The sequence below is a fragment of the Acomys minous genome, assembly GCF_964271855.1.
Source record: "Acomys minous genome assembly, chromosome: 11".
NCBI classification, from domain to species: Eukaryota; Metazoa; Chordata; class Mammalia; order Rodentia; family Muridae; genus Acomys; species Acomys minous.
Window position 1 is genome coordinate 69,704,516 of NC_140492.1, and position 21,922 is coordinate 69,726,437.

The 21,922-nt window shown below is 47.0% G+C and overlaps 1 protein-coding gene across 1 annotated transcript in view; it reads left to right on the forward strand.

The window, feature by feature from the left end:
• The window catches only part of LOC311608120 (UPF0524 protein C3orf70 homolog), a 43,892-nt gene extending 22,190 nt beyond the window's left edge, over nt 1-21,702 (forward strand). The window contains exon 2 of the mRNA XM_084800395.1: nt 17,077-21,702. Within this exon, the coding sequence (XP_084656521.1) occupies nt 17,077-17,633 (557 nt within the window). The 3' untranslated portion in view covers nt 17,634-21,702. The remainder of the gene's footprint in view (nt 1-17,076) is intronic.
• The last annotated feature ends 220 nt before the right edge of the window (nt 21,703-21,922 follow it).

Sequence of the window (21,922 nt, forward strand, 5' to 3'; positions counted from 1 at the left end):
CTACTGTGCTCGGTGTGTACAAGTCAGGATAGCGTACGGGCTGTCATGGTACTGCTTACTGCTCTCACCCGGGGCTGCAGTGAGAGCGAAAACGTGGAGCAGGTCTGGGTTGTTGCCTTGATGGTAAGATCTTGTTGCTGTAGATACCACACATGTGGACACAGGGCACGAGAGAGCAAGTTGGTACTGAGCAGACAGCTTGCTCCCTACTGGCCAGCATCCGTGGCATCAGAAGGTGCTGTGGGGGTACTTGAGGAAGGAAGTCACCAACAGCCTTACCCAGCTGTGAGCCCTATAAGCTACAATAACGACTGGCATGGCAGGGTATGCCCACGGGAGGGATAGCATCCTGAATGTTATGGGAGTGAGCAACCCTTTCCGGTTGGTGGTAGGACTCACCCCCATGGGAAGAAATGCATGCTTGGCTGGCCTTGTTCTTTCCAAAGCTGTCTTAACTGAAGTTCCTTTGCCTTCAACATGCATGTTAGAATCATAATCTAGATTTGGGATTTGATTTTGGTTTGAGTTGAGTCTGTAGGTCATTTGGAGGAGATCTGATTTTCATTTAGGTATCTTGAAGCTCTGCTGGTTGGTTTATGCACACAGAGGATGGTATATATTTCCTGGCTATTTGACCCTTATAGTCACATAATGAATTTATATTCTTGGGTAATAGTCTTTGCTCCAAAACTAATTTTACGTTAATTTGGTAACTCTGCCGTTCTTTGGAATAATGTCTGTGTGGTAAATTTCCCTTATAGCTTTACCTCTCAGCAGTTGGCGTCTTTATGTTTAACGTGGGTTTCTTGGAAAGAGCATACTATTGGGTCTTGCCTTTGTAGACATTCTCACATCATGACTCAAGATTGTGGTTGTAACTAAGGAAATAAGCATGATTCACATAAGGAGGGACTTTTCTGGCCAGGCAAAGGGCCCAGGCAAGAGATGATCCTGTAATTAAGAATGGGCTTGTAGAGCAGGAAGAGGAGTTAGGAGTGTATCACGTGAGGCGGGGCTGGTAGGAGAGGGAGGCTGCCCCCAGGGTACGGGATGTTCACAACAGGAACACCAGAAAAGACAGTGATCGGACAGAAAGGGTCTCATGTGTTCTACAAACGGAATCAAGGCTAATCTGATGGGAGAGCAGAGCTGATGAGGGAGAACGGAACTTGGGAAGTTACAGGAGAAAGGCCAGGACATGTCGGACATTCAGAGGGCGTTGTTGCGTGCTTGAGTATGAGATGACAGGCTACTGGAGTAGTTCACCTGAGCAGGCATGATGGACATGGGGGGAAAACCTGCAAAAATTACTATAAGTACAATATACTTTTTGTTATTAAGAAAAACAAACAAAAAACCCCAAGTGATCTGGCCATCGGTTATCTCTTCACATTTGTTTGAAAGACTGTGTTGCTTTCAGTGTTGCTTTGGTCCCTTGTGATGTCCCCTTTATTGGTTCCTATACCCGCCATTCCCATTTACCATTCAGTTCTCACTTTGTTCCGTTTAAAAGAAAGTTATGATGTAGACAAAGGGCAGTCTCTTGATTATAGAGGTATGATTATTAAACCTCATCAGCATGCGCATCATCTCACAACACCGACTTCATAAAAAGAATAAGGGACCGTAAGAATAAGGAGATGTAAACATGGTAAGGCTGGGCATGTAGAGCATGCCTTTAATCTCTGAGTTCCAAGCCAGCCTGGTCTACATAGTGAGTTCCAGGACAGCGAGAGCTACATAATAGAGAGACCCTGTCTCAAAAAGAAAGAAAGAAAGAAAGAAGAGGAGGAGGAGGAAGAGAAGGAGAATGGGGAAGAGGAGGAAGAGGAAGATGATGATGAAGAAGAAAAAAGAAGAAGAAGAAGAAGAAGAAGAAGAAGAAGAAGAAGAAGAAGAAACTGGTGTAAATATGTGCGCACTGAATGCTGTTGAACTCTATAAGATAAGCCGTAAAGGCATGAAATGACAGGTCCTGAAAACATTAGCGGGACCCCTCAGTACTCCACTGTCGTCTTTCAGCAGGTGTTCCAAACTAAAACTCAGGGCTAAATCACCACATAGATTAATTCGTTTTTAACAGATATCCACAAAACATTTCCTCTAAAAGATGTGAAATACACGTCCTTTTCAGTGGCCCACAGACTCTCCTCTAAAACTGATCACACTATAGGCCACAGAGGGAGCCTTAACAGATGCAAAAGTAACTGAAACAATCCCCTGTATTATCAAATTATAGTGAAATAGAAGTAGTAATCAACAGCAAGAGCAGTCACAGAAACGACACAAAGCTTAAGTACTGAACAGTATACACTGGAATGAACAGTGTCCTGGAATCAAATGAAAGTGAAAGAGCAACTCAGCGGAGCCTCTGGCTGCAGCTAAGCGGCTCCCAGAGAAGGGTTTGTGGCTAAGAGCCCTGTGCATTGCACAGTACAGGAAGCAAGTGCAGGATGCAACTCAAGGCTTCAGAAAAACGAAGCCAAGCTGAACAAAGCAGGAGGGAAGAAGTAATACCGACTAATAGAAGTAGGTGGAATAGAGACTAAAAGGATAATATAATCAAACGGAGTTGGCTATTCAAAAGATAGAGTTAGAGATCCTTACCTAAACTACCCAAAAGAAAGAGGGGACCTCGCTTCGTTACTCTTTTATTGCTATGAAGAGACACCATGACTAAGGCAACTTATAAAAGAAAAAGTTTAATGGGACTTACAGTTCCAGAGGGGTAGCGTCTGTGGACGTCATGGCAGGAACATGGCAGTAGGCGGGCAGACGCAGTGCTGTAGCGGTAGCTGAGACCTCACAGCTGAGTCACAAGCATGAGGTGGGGTGGGCAGGAGGAACTAACTGGGAACATTGTGGGCGTTTGGAACCTGAAGCCCACCTACCTGCAGTGACACACCTCCTCCAACAAGGCCACACCTCCTAATCCTTCCCAAACAGTTCCATTAACTGAGGACCAAACATTAAAACATGAGCGTATGGAGGCTATTTCATTCAGACAACCACAGGACCCAAGTAAGAGTATTAGAGATGCTAAAGGAGCTATTACAACAGACGGCAGTGAAGTCCTGAGGGGTCCTAGGGAATACTTTGAAACATACACTCAAAAAACTGGAAAATAGGAGAAATGAATAAATCCCTAAACATGTGTGACCTTCCAAATTTAAATTGAGAGTGTAAACAGTGCAAACACACCTTGATTGAAAAACCAGCATTGCCTTGATACCAAACCTGGATAATGACAGAGTCTCTCTCTCTCTCCATATATGTTTATTTTATAGCATATATATGTGTGTGTATACTAATTTCTCAGATGAACAGAGATTCAAAAATTATTTTAAAAAATACAAATACAATTCAAGACCACATTAATAGGTTCAAATGTCATGGCCAAATTGATTTCATCCCAGGAATTCAATGTGGTTCAACATACACAGATCAATAAATGCAATGCAACATACAGATAGACATGGAAAGAAGTCACATGATCATCTCAATAGACACAAAAAGGGCATTTGATGAAGTTTGTGTGAAAGTGAGTCTCCACTCTCCACTCAACTGTGGAGAATGTCCTGTCCATTGGCTAGATCTGGGTAGGGGTTTGAAGTTTACTGCATATATTGTCCTTGGCTGGTGCCATAGTTTGACCGGGACCCCTGGGCCCAAATCTGCCTATCATAATGTTCTACTTGTAGGTTTCTAGGACCCTCTGGATCCTTCTACTTTGCTATTCTCCCATGCTTCTCTCATCTAGAGTCCCAATAGGATGTCTTCCCCTCTGTTCCCGTTTCCTGGTAAGTGAAAACTTTCATGGGACATGCCCCTTGGGCTAGTATGCAGATATAAGTGAGTATATACCACTTGACTCTTTCTGCTTCTGGCTTAACTCACTCATTATGATCATTTCTAGTTCAATCCATTTGTCCACAAATTTTGGGAATTCCTTCTTTTTAATAGCTGAGTAGTGTTCCATAGTGTAAATGTACCACAGTTTCTTTATCCATTCTTCTACTGAGGGACACTTAGGCTGTTTCCATGATCTGGCTATTCTGTTCCTAAGCAGACTAGATGAGGCCTCTCCACACAGAAGCGTCTACCTATCAAAGGCCACCGGCTTGAGTGTCAATTATGTCCAAAACCATTTTCCAATCTGCCACAAAATTAACTTTCGTTAACTACCGAGCAGCAAGTGACTAGTTAGTTGTGTTTTTAAGAAAGTTACCTTTGAGAGAAAGTCCTCTCTGCCCTTATCACATTTTGTGAGTCTGGGTGATTTCATGAGAAAACTATAGATTTTTCAGAGTTATTAGCCATCACAATGAACTCTACGAGACAAATCGTTTTCAGCAGAATGAGGTCCACTTTTATCCAGCAAAACAACAAAAAGCCTCATTAATCTCTTCGCCTGGATCTGTCTTACAGTCTCACTTGCCGTGTAGATTCATGGCTGCTGTGGGAACTCGCGGAATCCTGCGTGGTCCTTCATTAGCGACTTAGTTTTTAATCCTCAGTTGGTGCCGCTTTCAAAAACAGCAGGAGACCGCTTAGGGCCTCATTTGTAGTCAGACTGTTCCCTGGGATGGCGTGATTTGCTTGGATTAACCCAGGCACATCCTGAGCAAATGCACCTGCTGGCACGCTTCGTCCTTTCTGTGGGGCCCGGGGCTTTGTTTCTCTGCGAGGTGTGCATTTGCTCCAGCACTCCACTTTCTCTTGTTCTTTCAAGTGATAATATTAACACGTACAAGAAAAAGATCTTATGTAGCTTTGAAAATCCTTGCGGTCACGTTCCCACATCGCTGGTGCATCCGCAGACCAGAACTCTGCAAATACTGCCGTGGTCACGCATTTTCTCAGGCCCAGTGTGGCCCTCCCAGGCCCACAGCCCGTCAATGCTGCTCCTGCTGCCTTTGTTGGGGCTCACATATAAGTCGGGGTGCTGTCTTTTGTGCGGGGGCCCTGTGTGTCACGCAGGAAGCTCTTCCCAGTCCTTCCTTGGGCCTGTCCTAGCCTCTGGGTAGAAGAGCTTTGCCAGCCTCGGCCCAGCCAGTGTTCTGTCATTCAGGAAGCAGCGGAACCCTACTTGGGCAGCATGCCAACACTTTTCACTCAGGAATACAGATAAATATATGCCAGTCTCCTATGAAGGATGAGTCCAGAACCCTACTTATTCAGGAAACATTTGTAGTTTCGTATGCCATTGTCTTAGAGGAGAGTAGTCTTCCATGTATTCAGTAAATGATTTCTTTGATTTTCTTAATTTTTTTGTCATTATTTGTTGATGGAGAAATAGCAAGGGCAGAGGCCATAGTCTTAAAATAGATTTTAGAATGCATTATCCTAAGTTCTTGCCCCATTAATGTTAAACTTAATTATTAAAACTATTGATTTATTATTTGTCATATTTAAGCACATAAAATATTATTTGTAGTTATTAAGTAACACCCAGCCCTCATTAGTATAGGTTCTACATACCTATACTAATGAGGTATACTAATGAGGTTGGTTTGGTTTTAAAATGCTGGCCTTGGAGTCCAGGGCTTTACACGTGGCAGGAGAGTGTCCTACCATTGAGCCGCATTCCCAGCCCAAACTGCTGCGTTTTTCCATAGACAGTCAGAAAATGGCTATTCTTCTAGAAACCCACCATTTCACAGCCATTGATTGAACCAGTTCACTTCCAATCAAGGGAGACTGTAGGCTGAACAAAGAGGCCATTCCAACTAACTAAAGGATCCAGCGGCCTACGAAGTGATTACAGTTATCTGTGCTTCCCAGGGACACAAGGACAGACTTGTGAGGAGGTTCCCTTCCCAAGGCTGGGGTCAGGCTTGGAGATGGTTAAGTTTAACCCTGGCATAGCTACAGAAAAAGTTGCAGCTTTGCTGTGGGGGTCCACAGTTCGAGCAGGTCTGCAGCTCGTGTGAGTCTGCAACTCGAGCGGGTCCGCAGCTCGTGGGGGTCTGCAGCTCGAGCGGGTCCGCAGCTTGTGTGGGTCCGCAGCTCGTGTGGGTCTGCACCTTGAGCGCATCTGCAGCTCGCGCAGGTGGCAGCTGACTGTATTGAGGCAGCAGAGGATTGGTGTGGACGGCAGGCTTGGGCATACTGCTTTCAACTGAGAGAGGGTCTTGGGAGGGCCACTGCTGGACCACGTTTCTTAGGTTGCCAAGGAACTGTATGGCCTGAGAACGTGGCTGCCGTATTTCTGTCAGACCCCTGGCATCAGCAGGAAAGCATCTTCTTCCTGTAGCAGTCATCTAGCTCTTTCTGAGAAAAACATCACATTGTGGGAGACAGAAAACCCTTCATGGAGTTCAGGGCACCTGCGGTCGAGCAGAGAGACCACACATTGACAGCTAGTGCGTCTGTCCTCACACTGGCCTTCGCACCAGGCTTTCCTGCTTAACGTGGCTGCGGAGTGACTCTGCATAGCCTTCTTGCTGCAGGAAAGGACATCCTCACACAAAGGCCCAGCCCCTTTGGCTTTTGGTGTCTCTGCCTGGCCTTCTTTGTCCTCATGTCATAGTGGTTAAATGGTTAGTGAAGTGGACACACTGTTTAGCTTTTAAGTACTAAACTTGTTACTTCTTGTCCCTAATTCTTGAGGTGCCTCCAGTGGCACCAATTTTTTTTTTTTGGTTTTTCGAGACAAGGTCTCTCTGTGTTAGCCTTGGCTGGCCTGGACTCACTTTGTAGACCAGGCTGGCCTCGAACTCACAGTGATCCACCTGCCTCTGCCTCCTGAGTGCTGGATTACAGGCATGCACCACCACGCCCAGCTCAGTGGCACCAATTTTTAAATTGGCTAACCTAACTACAGGTTTTAAGAGAAAAATACAGGTAATTATTACATCCTATTGAAAACACACACACACACAGCATGATGAATATATTTTCCTTATTTAGGGACTATATAATTTATGCACACAAATGGTAATAGTTTGGTTTTAAAACAATAACATGACCTTTTAATTTAAATTTTTATTTTTAATATTTAAAAATTTTAAATTAGATCTATACATGTTATTTTATATGTATGAGTATTTTCTTTTGCATACATGTATGCATGTGTACCACATGCATGCTTTGTGCCCGAGGAGGCCAGAAGAGGGTCTGGGATTGCATGGAACTGCAATTACGGATGGTTGTGTCCCACCAGGTGGGAACTACAAATAACCTCCTAGTCTTCTGCAAGGGTAACCAGTGTGTTTAACGGCTGAGCCGTCTCTCCAGCCCCTGAGTTTTAAAATCTAAAGTTCCAGAATGCTATATTAGTTTGTATAGTTTTGAAAATGAGGTTCATAAATAATGAACAGACGTGGCATCTATAAAAAAAAAATAACCTTTAACAGAGGTATATTTAAAATGCAGCACACACGCTCCCGGCGCCATGCCAAGCCACGGTAAGCACAGACCCTTCAGATCTTGCTGTTCCTGAGTCGGCCTGTCGAGTAAACGTCCTTTGCTCGTGAGTCTCTGCACTTCCCATCCCCAGATCAATAAAGAAACACAGCAGACATCTCGTGCCTGTTTCCCTGGGCTTCAGTTTGTCGGTAGCTTCTGTCTGTCGAGTGAATGGTTCCGGCGACATTGCTGGAGGTCTTGGAAGTCTACAGCCGTGTGCTGCTGGGGTGGCAGAGAGCTACCCCAGGACTGCCAGCCTTGGCTTCTGCCTTGCTTCCCACTGCGGGCGTTTCTTTGTTTCTAAATGGATTTTTCCAGACTATGGTCTTAGAAATCTTCTGTCCAATTCGAAGACTCGGGCTCTGAGGAGAGGGTTTGAACAGAATGTAAGAGGCAGAAATGGTCTTAGAAAAATGCCTGTAAGGTTGAGATATTATTTTAGAAGATGGGACAGTGCCTTTCTGCTTTAGGATTCCTAACATCACGCACACATCTTTTCTCACCCTCTTATATTTCTCTTTCCCTTCATCACATTCCTGAATGTGTCTTTATCCACTATAAACCGCCCTACTAGCTGCCCTTTCTCTGAACACATGCTTTTCATGCTCCTCACAGCCCCAGTGACCAATCCCGCAGACAGGACTCCCTCAGCTCTGTTTTCTAGCCCCTACTCTATTCCACAAGCTCTTCAGATAGGTAGGACTTCCCAGGATAAGTGGAGAGAGGCGGATGTAGTCAGTATACAAAACCCCTATCTCCCTGCTGTTCTGCGTTCGCTTCTTTTTGCTGTGTGGCATAGCCTAAACAAAGACAACTTCGGAAAAGGAAAATATTTCTTTGCCTTACAGTTCCAGGTTACAGCCTGTCGCTGAGGGGAAGTCAAGGCAGGACCCCAAGCAGCTAGCCACGACATATCCATAGCCAAGAGCAGAGAGAGGCTGCTGTGACTGTATTACCTGCCTGCTCATTCAGCTAGCCCTCTTCAGTCACACAGTTCAGAGCTCAGTCTAGGGAATGGTGCCGCCCATAATGGGCGGGGTCAGTTAACAATGAAGGTCATCCCCCCACAAGCTGACTTCAGCTAGATGCTTCCTTAAGTAAGACTCTTTTACCAAGAGATTCTAGGTTATGACAAGGTGACAATTAAAACTACCCTGCGTAGCTACCTAAGGAACTAGAAATGAGTTCTCACTCTGCTCCACCCATATATGGCCTGTTTTAGCCGAACTTACATAGTGTGGTGACTGTGCCCTCTTCTAACCGAATTGCCTGTGTCTATGTAGTACCAATTTATCCAGCAGAGCAGCTTTGTTGGGCATCCCACCCTTCACAGCAAGGAAGAGTTTTGTGCTTTCTCAATATTCTGTGTGGTAGGACTGGCCTTGGTCACAGGAGAGTCCACTGCCCTAGGCATGTTCTGCTCCTCACACCCCTTGTTCACCCACACTCCTCCCCCCCTGGGCATCCTGCATAAGGCATGCCACTGCCCTTCTTGATCTTAGATGCTAGCTTTCCTCCAGTTTGCGGTCTGTGTTTTCTGTGGGGCCCTTTCTAGGCCTTTCAGCCTTGGCTTTGCTCTCGACGCTGTACATAGTTTGTAGCCACACTCATTGCTTCCTCTTCTGCAGTGTGTGTGTGTGTGTGTGTGTGTGTGTGTGTGTGTGTGTGTGTGTGTGTGTGTGTGTCCATTGTATACCTCTGCTCCCGCTCCCCCCAAACTCAGCACACAAGTTTTTGGCATGCGTGTATTCCTTGAGTCCCAGAGGCCACACAATGCGCCTTCATGAAACCCTGAGCAGTCTGCTGACTTTAGCACACCTAGTCCCTGTCAGTCGGCTGCAGTGAATCCCCAAGTGAGCTGGGCAGCGCCTCCATATTTGGCTTGGGCAGGCCTCACTGGTTACTTTCGAGGGGTTGAATGTGGCCCAGAGTGGTGCGGGTTGCAGACATCCACAGCTAGGGGGCTTGCCCCCATGTAGGTTGCTTTGTGGTGCTTGCTTTTACCACCTCCATCTTCCTCTTGCCTATTTGACTGAAGGCCAGATCTCTCTCTAAGTTGGATCCTGGAGAAAGGATGTAGTTTGATGGCTGATGGGATTTTTGGTTATATCTGTCTGTGGCCTTTGGTGAGAGGCTGGAAGGTGGAGGAAGATGAAGGCACGTGGGGCTACTTCTCCTTAGAATGGATTCTCCAACTGTCGGTGTGGTCTGCACTGTCTGGCCTCCACCAGCCTCTTAGCCCAGCCACGGCAGTGCTCTGTCCTGAGGTGACATGCACTGAATTCTTTCTCCCCGATGTCCTCCCTGGCTGCGCAGGCCAATCAACGGCACAAGGGCCTCTCCATGTGGCTGAGCCTTCCTAAGGCTCCATGCTCGTCACTCTTAATAGTCTGCAATTATGTCTTTTCCTGTGGTGATTCGTTGAGTGGGATCTTTCCTAAATTGAATACACAGTGACTCACTGTGGCCACTCATAGCCTTGCTCTTTAGCCCCGTGTCCCCAGTGCCCCGCACACAATTAAGGTTCACTTTATTAGAATGAAAGGGGGGGGGAAAGGCAGCACAAGTGAAGAAAGAGGGGCGTCACAGCTCCGAGTCAGACAGTTGACTGGAAGACTGCACATGGGGTATAGCAGGGTCTCAGAGGACTGAGGCTGGTCAAATGGTGGCCTGGCAAGGTGGGCAGCGCTACCTTCTATAAACAGAAATGGCAGAGGTTTCCTGTGCTCTGGGCACTGAGCTGAGGCCTGGGGACATCTTCATGGTTACCCTGTGTGAGGTAAATATCATCACCAGGGAGTGTCAAACGTGAGAATACTAACTACTTCACGGAATCCAAGGACAGATGAAGAGCACAGTGGGACTCGCGTGGGCTGTCTTCAGTCTTTAATCACCCCCTGAGGGCGGCTACCTTCCCGGGGTACGTCTCCGGTTTTCTTTTTCTCCACAGCTTAGATGAGAACACCAGAGTCCGCCATCTGTTACTGCCCTTTCTTCGCTCCCGGCGGTTCCTGGATCATCAGCGCACATTTTCTCTGTGTCTGTGTGCCCTCCCTCACTGAGGCCTTCAGCGGTTCACCGTGGTTCCCACACTGGGTGCCCTGGCCTTGCGCTCCAGGACCCACCCAGCCATGCTGAACTGCTTGGTGTCGCTCAGCCACAGTCTCCCCAGCCTTGACAGAGATCCCCCCACCCCCTGAGCCCTGACATGTTCCTCAGCTGTGGCAGAACCCTTCTAATGGTCCTATGCTTTGTGTTGCCCTGATGTGGCTTTTCTTTCTTTCTTTCTTTCTTTCTTTCTTTCTTTCTTTCTTTCTCTCTCTCTCTCTCTCTCTCTTTCTTTCTTTCTTTCTTTCCTTTACATTCTATCTCAATCCAAATGCGTCCAGGAACACCACTGCCTCTTGTACTGCGCGTTCCTTCCCCTGTGGCGTTTGACTCAGCACAGACAGTGGCTGTTCGGTAGGCACCGACTCACTGAGTAGATAGGCCATGCCCCTGCTGGTCTGCCCATCATGGTAAGTGGGATCCACTGAAGGTGGCATGGGCCGTAAGTGAGGAAGCTAGAAACTTTCTTACGTTAGTCTGTGATCATCAGAATTATCCTAGAGCGAAGGATGAAAAAGCATACAGATGACTTCAGTGGGCAGGGTGGGAGTCTTCACTCACTCTTAGTGTGGGGTTCACTTCTCAACTCAATGACTGATACACACAGTAAAAAGCACTAGATGGCATTTTTTCCCCTTGAAAATACTGAGTAGACCAAGCTAACATAAATAACTGTGATTTGATGAAAAGCCGGGATCCGAGCTGGGCACGCAGCCTGCCTCAGGCCACCCTGGCTCTCCTCCACTTACTTACCTTCCTGATCGTATTTTGCTTGGGCTAATTTTAAAATTACTCTGCATTCACGAGAGCGGGGTGTTTCCTGTGCTACGGGAGAGGCACATTTAACAAGCATTAACTTATCTGCAAAGGCAAAATGCTTGTATTTCCTCCCCAGAAGATTGTGTTTAAAAAAAGTATCAAGTGTGCAGCCATGAACGCAAGGACATACATGTGACCAGGAGCAGACAGAAGGCTCATGGGACATGTCAACATATGTGGCTGACCTGGATTTGTTTTGTTTTGTTTTTCTTGCCTTGTGTATAACCAAGAAAAAAAGAAACAGCTTTAAAAAAATGCACTATTTCTGCCGTATGATCACACTGTGTTGTGGAGTGTCTGGGGAAGTGGGTGGTGCACTGACAGCCTGTACTAGCTCACAGTGAGCCCCTGAGGAGGAAGGGTCTGTGGCCTCACTCCCGACCGTCACCCACCTTACACATGAGTGGGCCTGGCAGTGTGCTGCGCTTTTGCTTCTGTTTACGCATAAGCTCACGCAAGTCTCTCCATGCACTTCTCAGTACCTCAGTGAGGTGTTGTGAGGAAAGTGTCCACAGGGTTATTGCCCAAATCAGAAATATTATCAACACAGACTTCCAAAGACTCACGGGAGTTGTGCAGTGGTTCTGATAGACCTTTGTGGGAATGTTGAAGGCGACTCCTCCCAAAGAAGTGAGATGTCTGAAATACATTTTTCACCTGTTGGTCACAGTTGCTTTTTTGTGCATTTAATCATGTCCCGTGTTTAATCAGTTTCATTATTTAAAAGAGATATCTCCAGTTTTTCTTTTAGAAATTATTAATAAAACTGTCTCCTGTTTTCTGGTCAGCCTTTAAATATATAAGTTTCTGGAGCCCAATGTGACGTTCGGTGTGCTAATCAGATTAGACTGACGGCTGCATCCGTCACCTCAGACATCTTCTTTCTCTCTGAGAACCCCACTAGGCATTTTGCAATGGTCAGTTCTTGTCAGCCACAGTGATTCCACTTTGAACATCAGAAGGTGCCACTCACTACCCATCCTCCATCTGGCTTCTCAGTTTTCTGCTACTGCTGTTAGCAGTCTCTGCTTCTGCGAAACCAGCTCTTTATCTTCCACATACAGGAGCGACTGGGCCACATCACCGTTCTATGCCTTTCTTTCTTTCTTTTTATTTTTTAAAATATTTTATTAATTTATTCGTATTACACCTAAATTGTTATCCCATCCCTTGTATCCTCCCATTCCTCCCCCCCTCCCATTTTCCCCCTACTCCCTTCCCCTATGACTGTGACTGAGGGGGACCTCCTCCCCCCTGTATATGCTCATAGGGTATCAAGTCTCTTCTTGGTAGCTGCTATCCTTTCTCTGAGTGCCGCCAGGCCTCCCCATCAAGGGGATGTGGTCAAATATGGGGCACCAGAGTTCGTGTGAAAGTCATTTCCCTCTCTCCACTCAACTGTGGAGAATGTCCTGTCCATTGGCTAGATCTGGGTAGGGGTTCGAGGTTTACTGCACGTATTGTCCTTGGCTGGTGCCATAGTTTGAGCAGGACCCCTGGGCCCAGACCCGCCCATCATAATGTTCTTTTTGTAGGTTTCTAGGACCCTCTGGATTCTATTTCCCCATTCTCCCATACTTCTCTCACCTAGAGTCCCAATAGGATGTCCTCCCCTCTGTCCCACTTTCCTGGGACATGCCCCTTGGGCTAGAGTGCAGATATAAGTAAGTATATACCATCTGACTCGCCTTTCTTTCTTTACTCAGCATCACCTCACCCCTTGCACTCTCTCACAGCTAAGAAATATGTCACTGGAAACACATGTCACACTTGCTTCCTTCGCTCACCTACCATTGGGGTCCCCAGTTCCATGTCTTGGCTGCTGTGATTTGGGCTGCGGTAACCATGCAAGTGCTGCTCTCTCTTCAGTTTGCCGATTCCCAGCCCGCTGGGTGTCTGCAGGCAGCAGTGGGGTTGCTGGGCCGTGCACAAGCTTATTTCTGCCAGGCATGGTGGTGTAACACCTCTAATCCCAGCACTCAGGGGCAGGAGCAGAGGCATGCACAGGCATCTCTGTGAGTTCGAGGCCAGCCTGGTCTTTGTAGTGAGTTTCAGGCTGGCCTGGCCTATACATTATGATTCTTTCTCAAAAACAAAATAAAACAAACAAACAACAAAAAAAAAACAAAAAGCAAAATAACCAAAACCAAACCAAAACAAAAAACCCACACACAAAGAAATAAGTTAATTTTCAGTTGGATTTTGTTCTTCCTTGCTAGTGATTGAACCCAGACTACCACACGGGCTGAGCATGCGTGCTTCCACAAACACGCTCCTTTGACGCACGGTTTTAAAGGAAAGACCGTCCCTTAACCAGTGTTTGAGTAACTAACCTCCATGCTGTCTTTGTGATGATTGTTTTAATTTTCATTCCTATTAGGAGTGTGGGAGAGTCTTGCTTTTCGGCATCCTCACCAGTGTTGGCTATATACCTGTTTTCTCCTTTGATAGCAGCCGTTGCAATCAGGGCGATGGGTCTTTGCCGTTGATCTGTGTGTCCCCAGTGAGGAGTGTCATCGGGCACTTGTCCTCACACATGTTGAACAGCCGTCACCACCTTCCATCCATCTCCGTATCGCTCTGCATCCTTTAGACTGAGATCACTTGCTACAATTCCTTCTTAGGCCCTGCCCCTGGAAACCACACATGGTCTAGTTTCCATCCCTATGACTTTGCAGTGGGCATCGCACGTGTGAGGAGTGATCCAGTCCTCTTCCTGCTGAGCCTGACTTACTTCCCTTGGCACAGTGCCCTTCAGAGCCCACCCATGTTTGGCATGCTGAATGTCCCATTAGACGTGTACAACGTGGCTTTCATTATCCGTCTGTGGACGAACACTTCTCCGGGTAGCACTGCATATGTAAAGATGTGTAGACGCTGCTCCGCGACACCTTGCTTCTGCTACTTTGCTGTGTGTGTGCAGAAGTGAGCTCTTCTTTAAGTCAGGACTTTCCTATGAGCTATTGAATTCTTCTTCTTTTTTTTCCTATGGGCTATTGAATTCTTCCCCCCCCCCCCCCCCACTTACTATTGTGGCTCTGAAGATGGAGCCCAGGGTCATGCGCCTGCCCAGTGGGCAATTTACCACTGTGCCACACCTCCAACCGTACTGGCATTGTTTCTGTAACGAAATCAAACAATGCAATGTTATGTGATAATTGGTCTTGGAGCTGCAGCCTCTTTCCCGTCCTTTTGTCTTTACATCTGTGTTCCCGGATCACGGACTTTGCCTTGCTGAGAGTGGGGCAGGGCCGCGCTCTGAAGCACAGCGCATCTCCCAGCTGGTTTCTTCCTGCCGTTGCACAGATAGGTCAGTTCGGACTGCTGTGATCCAATGCCATAGACTATGCACTGTCAATGCCATCACCTATGCTATGCAAGGTGAACACCTGAGTTTGGCTCTCCAGGACCCACAGGGAAAACCTGGGCACGGCTGGATGTGCCTGTAATCTCCCAGCATTGGGGAGTGGGCGGGGTGGGGTGGGGGTGGGGCTGGGGGGTGGAGACAGAAAGATTCTGAAAGCTCATTTGCCCGGCAGCTTACCTGACTGAAATGTTGATCTTCCATTTCAGTGAGACAACCCGTCTCAAAGCAGTGTGGCAGAGAGTGATAGAGCAAGACTCTTGGCCAACCACTCTGCCTCTGCATGCATATCCTGCCCACTCGTGCGCATGTACACACCCACACCCCAGCCCAGCCCACATACGCACCACAGAAACACATGTAGTACATAGCAACACACACACACACACACACACACACCCCACACCATAGACTGCATGACTTAACTAACATCTTTCTTCAGCCTGGCTGGGAGTCTAATGAAGGGTTAGTGCACTGTTGCGTCTGTTGCGGACACGCATCCCAGGTACAGAAGACAGAGCTGGCTCTGGGCTCATTCTCTTCTTTAAGGACACGAACCCCACTGTGGGTTCCGCCTTCACGGTCTCCTGTAGATCTGTTTATCTTGTGAAGATTGCGTTGGTTATTAGGACTTTTATTAACGTGGAGTTGGGGTGGGCAGCATTCATATTTCCTCAAGAAGGGAAAACAGCCTTGGAGGAAGGGAGACTAGACGGAAAGCTAGAACAGCCAAGAGGGAGAACACAGAAATGAACGAAGGCCACAAACGAGGGAAGGAAACAGAGGAAACTTTAATCCTAGTACTTGGGAGGTAGATGCAGGTGGCTCTCTGTGAGCTTGAGGCCAGCCCAGTCTACATAGCAAGTTCTAGGCAAGTCAGGACTACAGAGTGAGACCCTGTCTCTAATAATAACAACCACAACAGTATAACCATTATCATTTTAGACGTGCAAAGTGTATAGTTTTGATCTATTTCCTTAGCATTTGGCACTTGAAAGACTTCCTAAATGTATGAAAGAAATAAAGAGAACGGGGAAAGGGACACCTAAGGCTGCTTTGTACCAGGCTGGACTCTGCGGAGCAGCTGAGGGCTGAGAGCAGAGGAGAAGAATTGGAGATGAATGGCTGGGCTTGGTGTGTGCGTGTGTGTGTGTGTGTGTGTGTGTGTGTGTGTGTGTGTACGCGTGTGTGCGTGTGTGTGCACGTGTATGTGTGTTTATGTGTGATGTGTATGTGTGCACGTGTGTGCGTTCATGCGTGTGTGTATGTGGGGTGTGTGTGTGTGTGTGTGTGTATGTGGTGTGTGCGTGTGTGTGTGTGTGTGTGTACACTCGTGTGTGCGTGTGTGTGCACGTGTATGTGTGTTTATGTGTAATGTGTATGTGTGCACGTGTGTGCGTTCATGCGTGTGTGTATGTGGGGTGTGTGTGTGTGTGTGTGTGTGTATGTGGTGTGTGTGTGTGTGTGTGTGTGTGTGTGTGTGTGTGTGTGTGTGTGCCTGGCTTGCACCTGGCTTGGGTTATGGAGTAGCGTATAAAGTAGCACCGCAGCATCGCTGTCTGGGAGACATCTCCTCCTTATGCTGGTCCAATCACCTTGGGTCTTTAGACAGATTCAACCTCAGCCAGCTGATCAGGGTGGCCAGGACAGTCCGGTAGACTAGGACCTGCTAAATAAATGTACACATAGTTACTAACACAGACCATCCAGGGACTTGGCTGTAGTTCAGTGGTAGCACAGAGTCACCTCTGGGTTCCTTCCCTGGTGCTGTAAGTGAAACAAAGTCAAAACAGAGAACCCTAAAAAGGCAAGGCCCCCTATATTTTTGGCATTATATTAGTACCTCTAGTTTTTAAATATATTAGCATGTATTTGCCTATTGTCAGAGTTTTAATTAGTAGAGATAAAAATGAAGTTACAATTCTGTAGTATATTGTTTTCTTTTAAGCTTCTGTTGGCCGTATTGTTTCTAGGCACTGTTTCAGTGTTGCTGAAAATGAGGGCTACAGGCTTATCTTTCCACTACAGAGTCGTAGGAGCGGTTCTTTCTTACTTATTTATTTATTTATTTATTTATTTTAATAGCACCGGCGGCTGAATGCAGGGCCTCACGTGTGCTTGTTAGGCATTCTATGAGAGTGCCTCCTAAGTTAAATTCAGAATGTGTTTTGGGTTTCTTGCATGGAGTTACTATGACAGACTGGGTCTGAAGTGGCTATGACAGTGCCAGGTGGTGACGTGATACTCTTTCAATCGAGATGAGATGTCACCAAAATACTTAAAGAACACACACTTCAGAGCCAGACCGTTGTGGGTATGCTGACACGGTCTGCGCAGTGGGCTTAGATTTCAGCTGTGTCTTGTGTATCCCACAGGCAAATATGTGTATCAGCCTATGACCCCCGTGGAGCAGCTCCCCAGCACGGAGATCCCCGCAAGGCCACGGGAGCCCCCCAACACCATTCAGATCTCGGTCTCACTCACTGAACACTTTTTGAAATTTGCATCGGTCTTCCAGCCTCCGCTGCCTCCCGCCTCTCCAAGGTACTGTATGATTTCCGATCTCTTCATTGACAGCTATCAGGTTAAGTGCATCAACGGGAAGATGTGCTACGTGCAGAAGCAGCAGGCGCCCCCTTCCCAGAAGATGAGCCCCGAGGAGGTCTCTGCACATGATGCCTTAATTTCTAAAGAGGGTGACACGCCAAAACTGGGTCACTGCTCCTCCCCTTCCAGTTCTGAGGACTCGGGGATCAATGCAATTGGAGCTCACTATGTGGAGTCCTGCGACGAGGACACGGAAGAAGGGGCAGAACTGACTTCTGAGGAAGACTACAGCCCTGAGAGCAGCTGGGAGCCCGATGAGTGCACCCTTCTCTCGCCATCTCAGTCGGATCTGGAGGTGATCGAAACGATGGAAACCACTGTGTAGTCAGCGGGGAGCTGCTGCCAGCGGGACCCTAAGCCCCCACCCTCACCCCGAGCTTCTGTACTTTGATTTGATGCGTCCTTTTCCAATCCTTTTGGCATTTTCCAAGCCCTGTTACCAACCGTAGCAGTCCAGCAGCCTGCTACTGAGTGTTACACTTACAGTCCCTTGTAACATTGTTTCCTTTTGTATCTTGCTTTCTATGTAGTATCTGGTGTCACCAGTTGTGACCCAGCCTTAATTTCACTGAGAACTTTGAGAGTGGTGGTGATGACCACACAGAGTATCCGTGGGTCACATGGAGGGGCTACTCAGAGCTGAGGTGACCGCATTATGCCAGTAGCTCAGCTCCCCCTTTGGCACGTCATGTTATACCTCTGTCCTGTTGGCTTTAGGGTAGGGGAACACCTAGTTCTCTTCAGGAAACACTGCTGCTGGCAACGCTCCCTCCCTCCCTCCTTCCCTCCCTCCCTCTCCCCCCCCTTTCTCCATCCTTCCCTCCCTCCCTTCCTACCTCCCTCTTTTGCTTGCCACCCACACTGGCTCAGGACAAGAGAAGCCTCAGCTACTTCTAGGAGGCCCTCTTGGCCCCTGGTGACAGCCGTGTCACATCCTCTGTGACCGAGGAGAGATGGACCTCTCCAGTCTGTGTCCAGTCCCACTGTAGCTATGTATGAACCCCCGTGCTGCAGGGTGGTGGGAACACGGGAGGTCCCAGTCCTGGCTCTCCCCACGAAGGGGCCACATTGTAGTGCCGAACACAAGCCATGCCTCTCACAGTGCCGGGGCTCTGGGAACCTGGAGAAGGAGCGGTGGGCCTGGCCTGGGCGAGCTGAGAAAGTGGCCCAGGTGATCTTTCGCAGCATCCACTGCCCTTCTTGACTGTTTTCAGGTCAGGGAAAGGCACTTGAGTTTTGTAGGTATTATATTTAGGAGGCAGCACATCTGACATCTTAAGGGGGAAAAATACACAATAGTTTTAGTTAGCATGGAAATGCTAAGAGACAGACGTCCCTTGGGGCTTAGGGATGAATCTAATAGGTTTGGTTAATTCTGCTTCGTTTGGTTGTATGAAGCATTAGAATGGCTTAGATGAGAAATGAACGAGAATTTTTGTACGATGCATGGATTTTATGCAAATGCAAAAACAGTTGAGACAGCTCACTGCTGAGTCAGGAAGACGTTTTATGTAACACTTTCACTTTACTACACTGGAATTCATACACGTTGTGTGTATTCTTACACACACACACACACACACACACACACACACACACACACGAGTAATTTGTTCTTGGGTAGCTTTCTTCAAAACTCTGTTTCTAATTTGCTCTCTACTGTGTATTCTCATGTGATCTTATTTTCTGCCATTTCCCCAAATCTGTCTGTGAGGCGTGGTACAGATCTGGGAGCTTTATTATACACTGTCAAAAAACAAGAGTCACAGGGCTGCAGGCAAGACGCGCTCCGAGCTTGGCGGTCTGAGCATGCGCCGTGGCCTCGCTGTGTGGTCAGCACCTCCGCTCACCCCTTGTCTGGTTAGTGTGTACCCAAGGCAAGGAGCCGACTCCATTTGGGGTTCTTCACTGTGTACTCAAGGAAGAATCGGCTTCCCTAGTTGGGTATGGAGTCCCAACGATTTACTCCTAGAACCTTCTTTAGGCTGAGGAGCCCAAAACATCAACGCTGTTCAGAAGGCAGAATACGTGGCGTCCTTCGGGAAGTGTTAGTTAAAGCTTCCTGTGCTAGGTGAGATTGTAGCAAAAATCCCCACTTCCTGAAAGCGGAAGACTCAAACCAAGAAGACCCAGCAGGCACAATGGAGGGCAGGTGGGAGCAGCCTCGTCTTGGCTGGAGGGTCATTCTGCCGGCCTGGGGTGGCCTGGAGACCTCTCGTGAGCCCTGCCTGAGGTGGAAACCAAATACCACAAGCCACGTGTCTCTTAACCTGCCGTAGAGGCCGCGATGGCATCAGCGGCACCATCTTCAAATGTTGGCCGTGGGCGAGCTCCTTGGATCCTCAAGTGGAGCGGCAGGCACACAGTAGGGCTTCTTTCTGCTATGGGACCACTGCCACGAATACTAAACTAACTGGGGTCTACAACCCAGGCCCCAAAGCCATGGAACCACGTAGTCAGAGCCACAGTTCTGAAGCCTGGCTGGGCTCTTTTACAAGTCATATTTATGACTTTTGTCCAGGGTCCTGTTTCCTAAACCCGTGAGCTGCCTCTCAGATTTGCCACCAAATATGATGGAATTTTTTTTTTGGATTTAATACCAATTGATGATCACATTAAATATTTGCACAATATCTTTATAATTAAACTTACTAAGTTTCACTTGCCGTTTTATATAAAATTGGACACATCCCCTTGCATTCTTGGATCTAAAACAGCCTTTTCTAAAGCACAACCAAGAGGTTCTTGGTTTTTTTCTCCTAACACTGTTCATACTAGTAACTGTCTGACATACGATTAAGCCGGAATTCTTTCTCTATGCTTGCATTCTGAAATCAGCTGAAAAGAATATAAAAATGTATCGCTTAACTTCAATTCTAGGCCTATTCTGTTCTATGTTCTATGAAAGAATTTCTCTATAATCCTGATATTATAGTGCTGACTTGTACACGTGTATTCATAGGCACTTTAGAAATACTTAGCTGCAACGTGCACTGTAGACAGTAAGCGCAGTTGTGTTCAATAGGCTTCTGACTAACACTTGTACAGTGAGAGAGATGAAAGCCCACAATCCGGACCTTACAGAATGCTTGCCTGGAGCAAGGCTCGGACCTCGCGGCTGGTTTTCCATGGAAAAGTGGCCCTGCTGCCGCTTTTGAGAGGCTGTCAGGTCCCAGTGTAATCTTACTAATTGTGGAGCATAGTTTCCTTACCTAACCAAGATTTTAAGTTTCAAATGTGTCCATAACTTTTTGTGAGAAACAACAAAGCAATTAAAGTCCTATTTTGGTATAACTATTTGATATCTTTTTTAAAAAACAAGGCTTTACTTTAAAACCTAGGGTTTTGCCCCCTTGGAACATTTAAAGAATAAAATGGACATTTGAGGACAACCCTGAAGAAAAGTAGTTGCTTTCCTAGAAGAAAAGACATAGACATCGAGGCAACACAGTACAGAACAGACTAAAACCTGAACCACAGCGTCCAAACATAACAACATATTACAATACAGAGCAGACTGGTAGTCTCCTGGGAATACTCCTTTAATTCTTAACCTCACCTGCTTGTCTGTTTGAAATATCATACTTTTCTAGGGTTGGCCAGAACAAATTCTCATGCAAATTTGATTGCAACCAGACACTTTAGAAAGTCAAAATATCTGTATATACACGGTAGTGTAGATACTGCCATGTAAAGAAAAAAAAAAAGCACACATTTAAGCAAAATACTATTTATGTCACTTGCTCTTGATTGCCCCTGAATTGTATTTGCTGAACTTTATTGTCACGTTTTTGGCTTTTTTATTTGAGGGAAGTATTCCAATCGTTCTTTCTTTCCCCTTTATCCAGCGGTGCTGTGAACTAGAACAGTGGGGCCAAGGCTCGGTGCTGCAGGGTTTTGTGGGGAGTGTCACTGCGCTCCCCACGGAGGGGCAGGTGGGCCGAGAGGGGGCGCCACTCGCCCTTTCTGTACCATGCAGCCCTGAACGCCGCCGCCGTCTAAAACCTCAGTATAAACACAGGGGCCCTTCTCAAAATGAATTTGTTTCCAAATCTCGCCTTGCAGGAATTACGGTGCCTGAACACGGGTGTGCTGGAAGGGCGGGCGCAGTCCACGGAGGAGCTGTTTGCTGCTGAGGGCGGAGCAGCTGGAAGCCTGGTTGGGGGGTTTCTGTGTTTGCACACGGGTTAAGGCTGTCCGTACCTTGCAGTAGTCACGTACCGTGCTGGGTTCTTTTGAACCTATTTTGAAGTTTAAGCACAATGTTGACCCTTCTGTAATTTCCTAAACTTAGATTCTGTTTTCCTAAGACAGCTCAACTTTAGGAAAATATTGCTGTACAATAAATGTGGTTTTCTTTTGTACCAGAACAAAATCGCTTTGGGAGATTTTTTTTTTGTATTGAGTGTTTACTGAGTGCAGTTCATACCTATAGTGGATGTAAACATGTTTTTGTTTTGATCCCAAGTGTGAGATGGGGAACAGACTTGTGAGAGAACAGGTGGTGTTTATCCAACAGAAGATGAACCACCTCGTGTGGGGCCTTGGTTTTTGCCAGCTGAAACACATCCTAGTACAGACTCTGAGAGGGTGTGTGTGTGTGTGTGTGTGTGT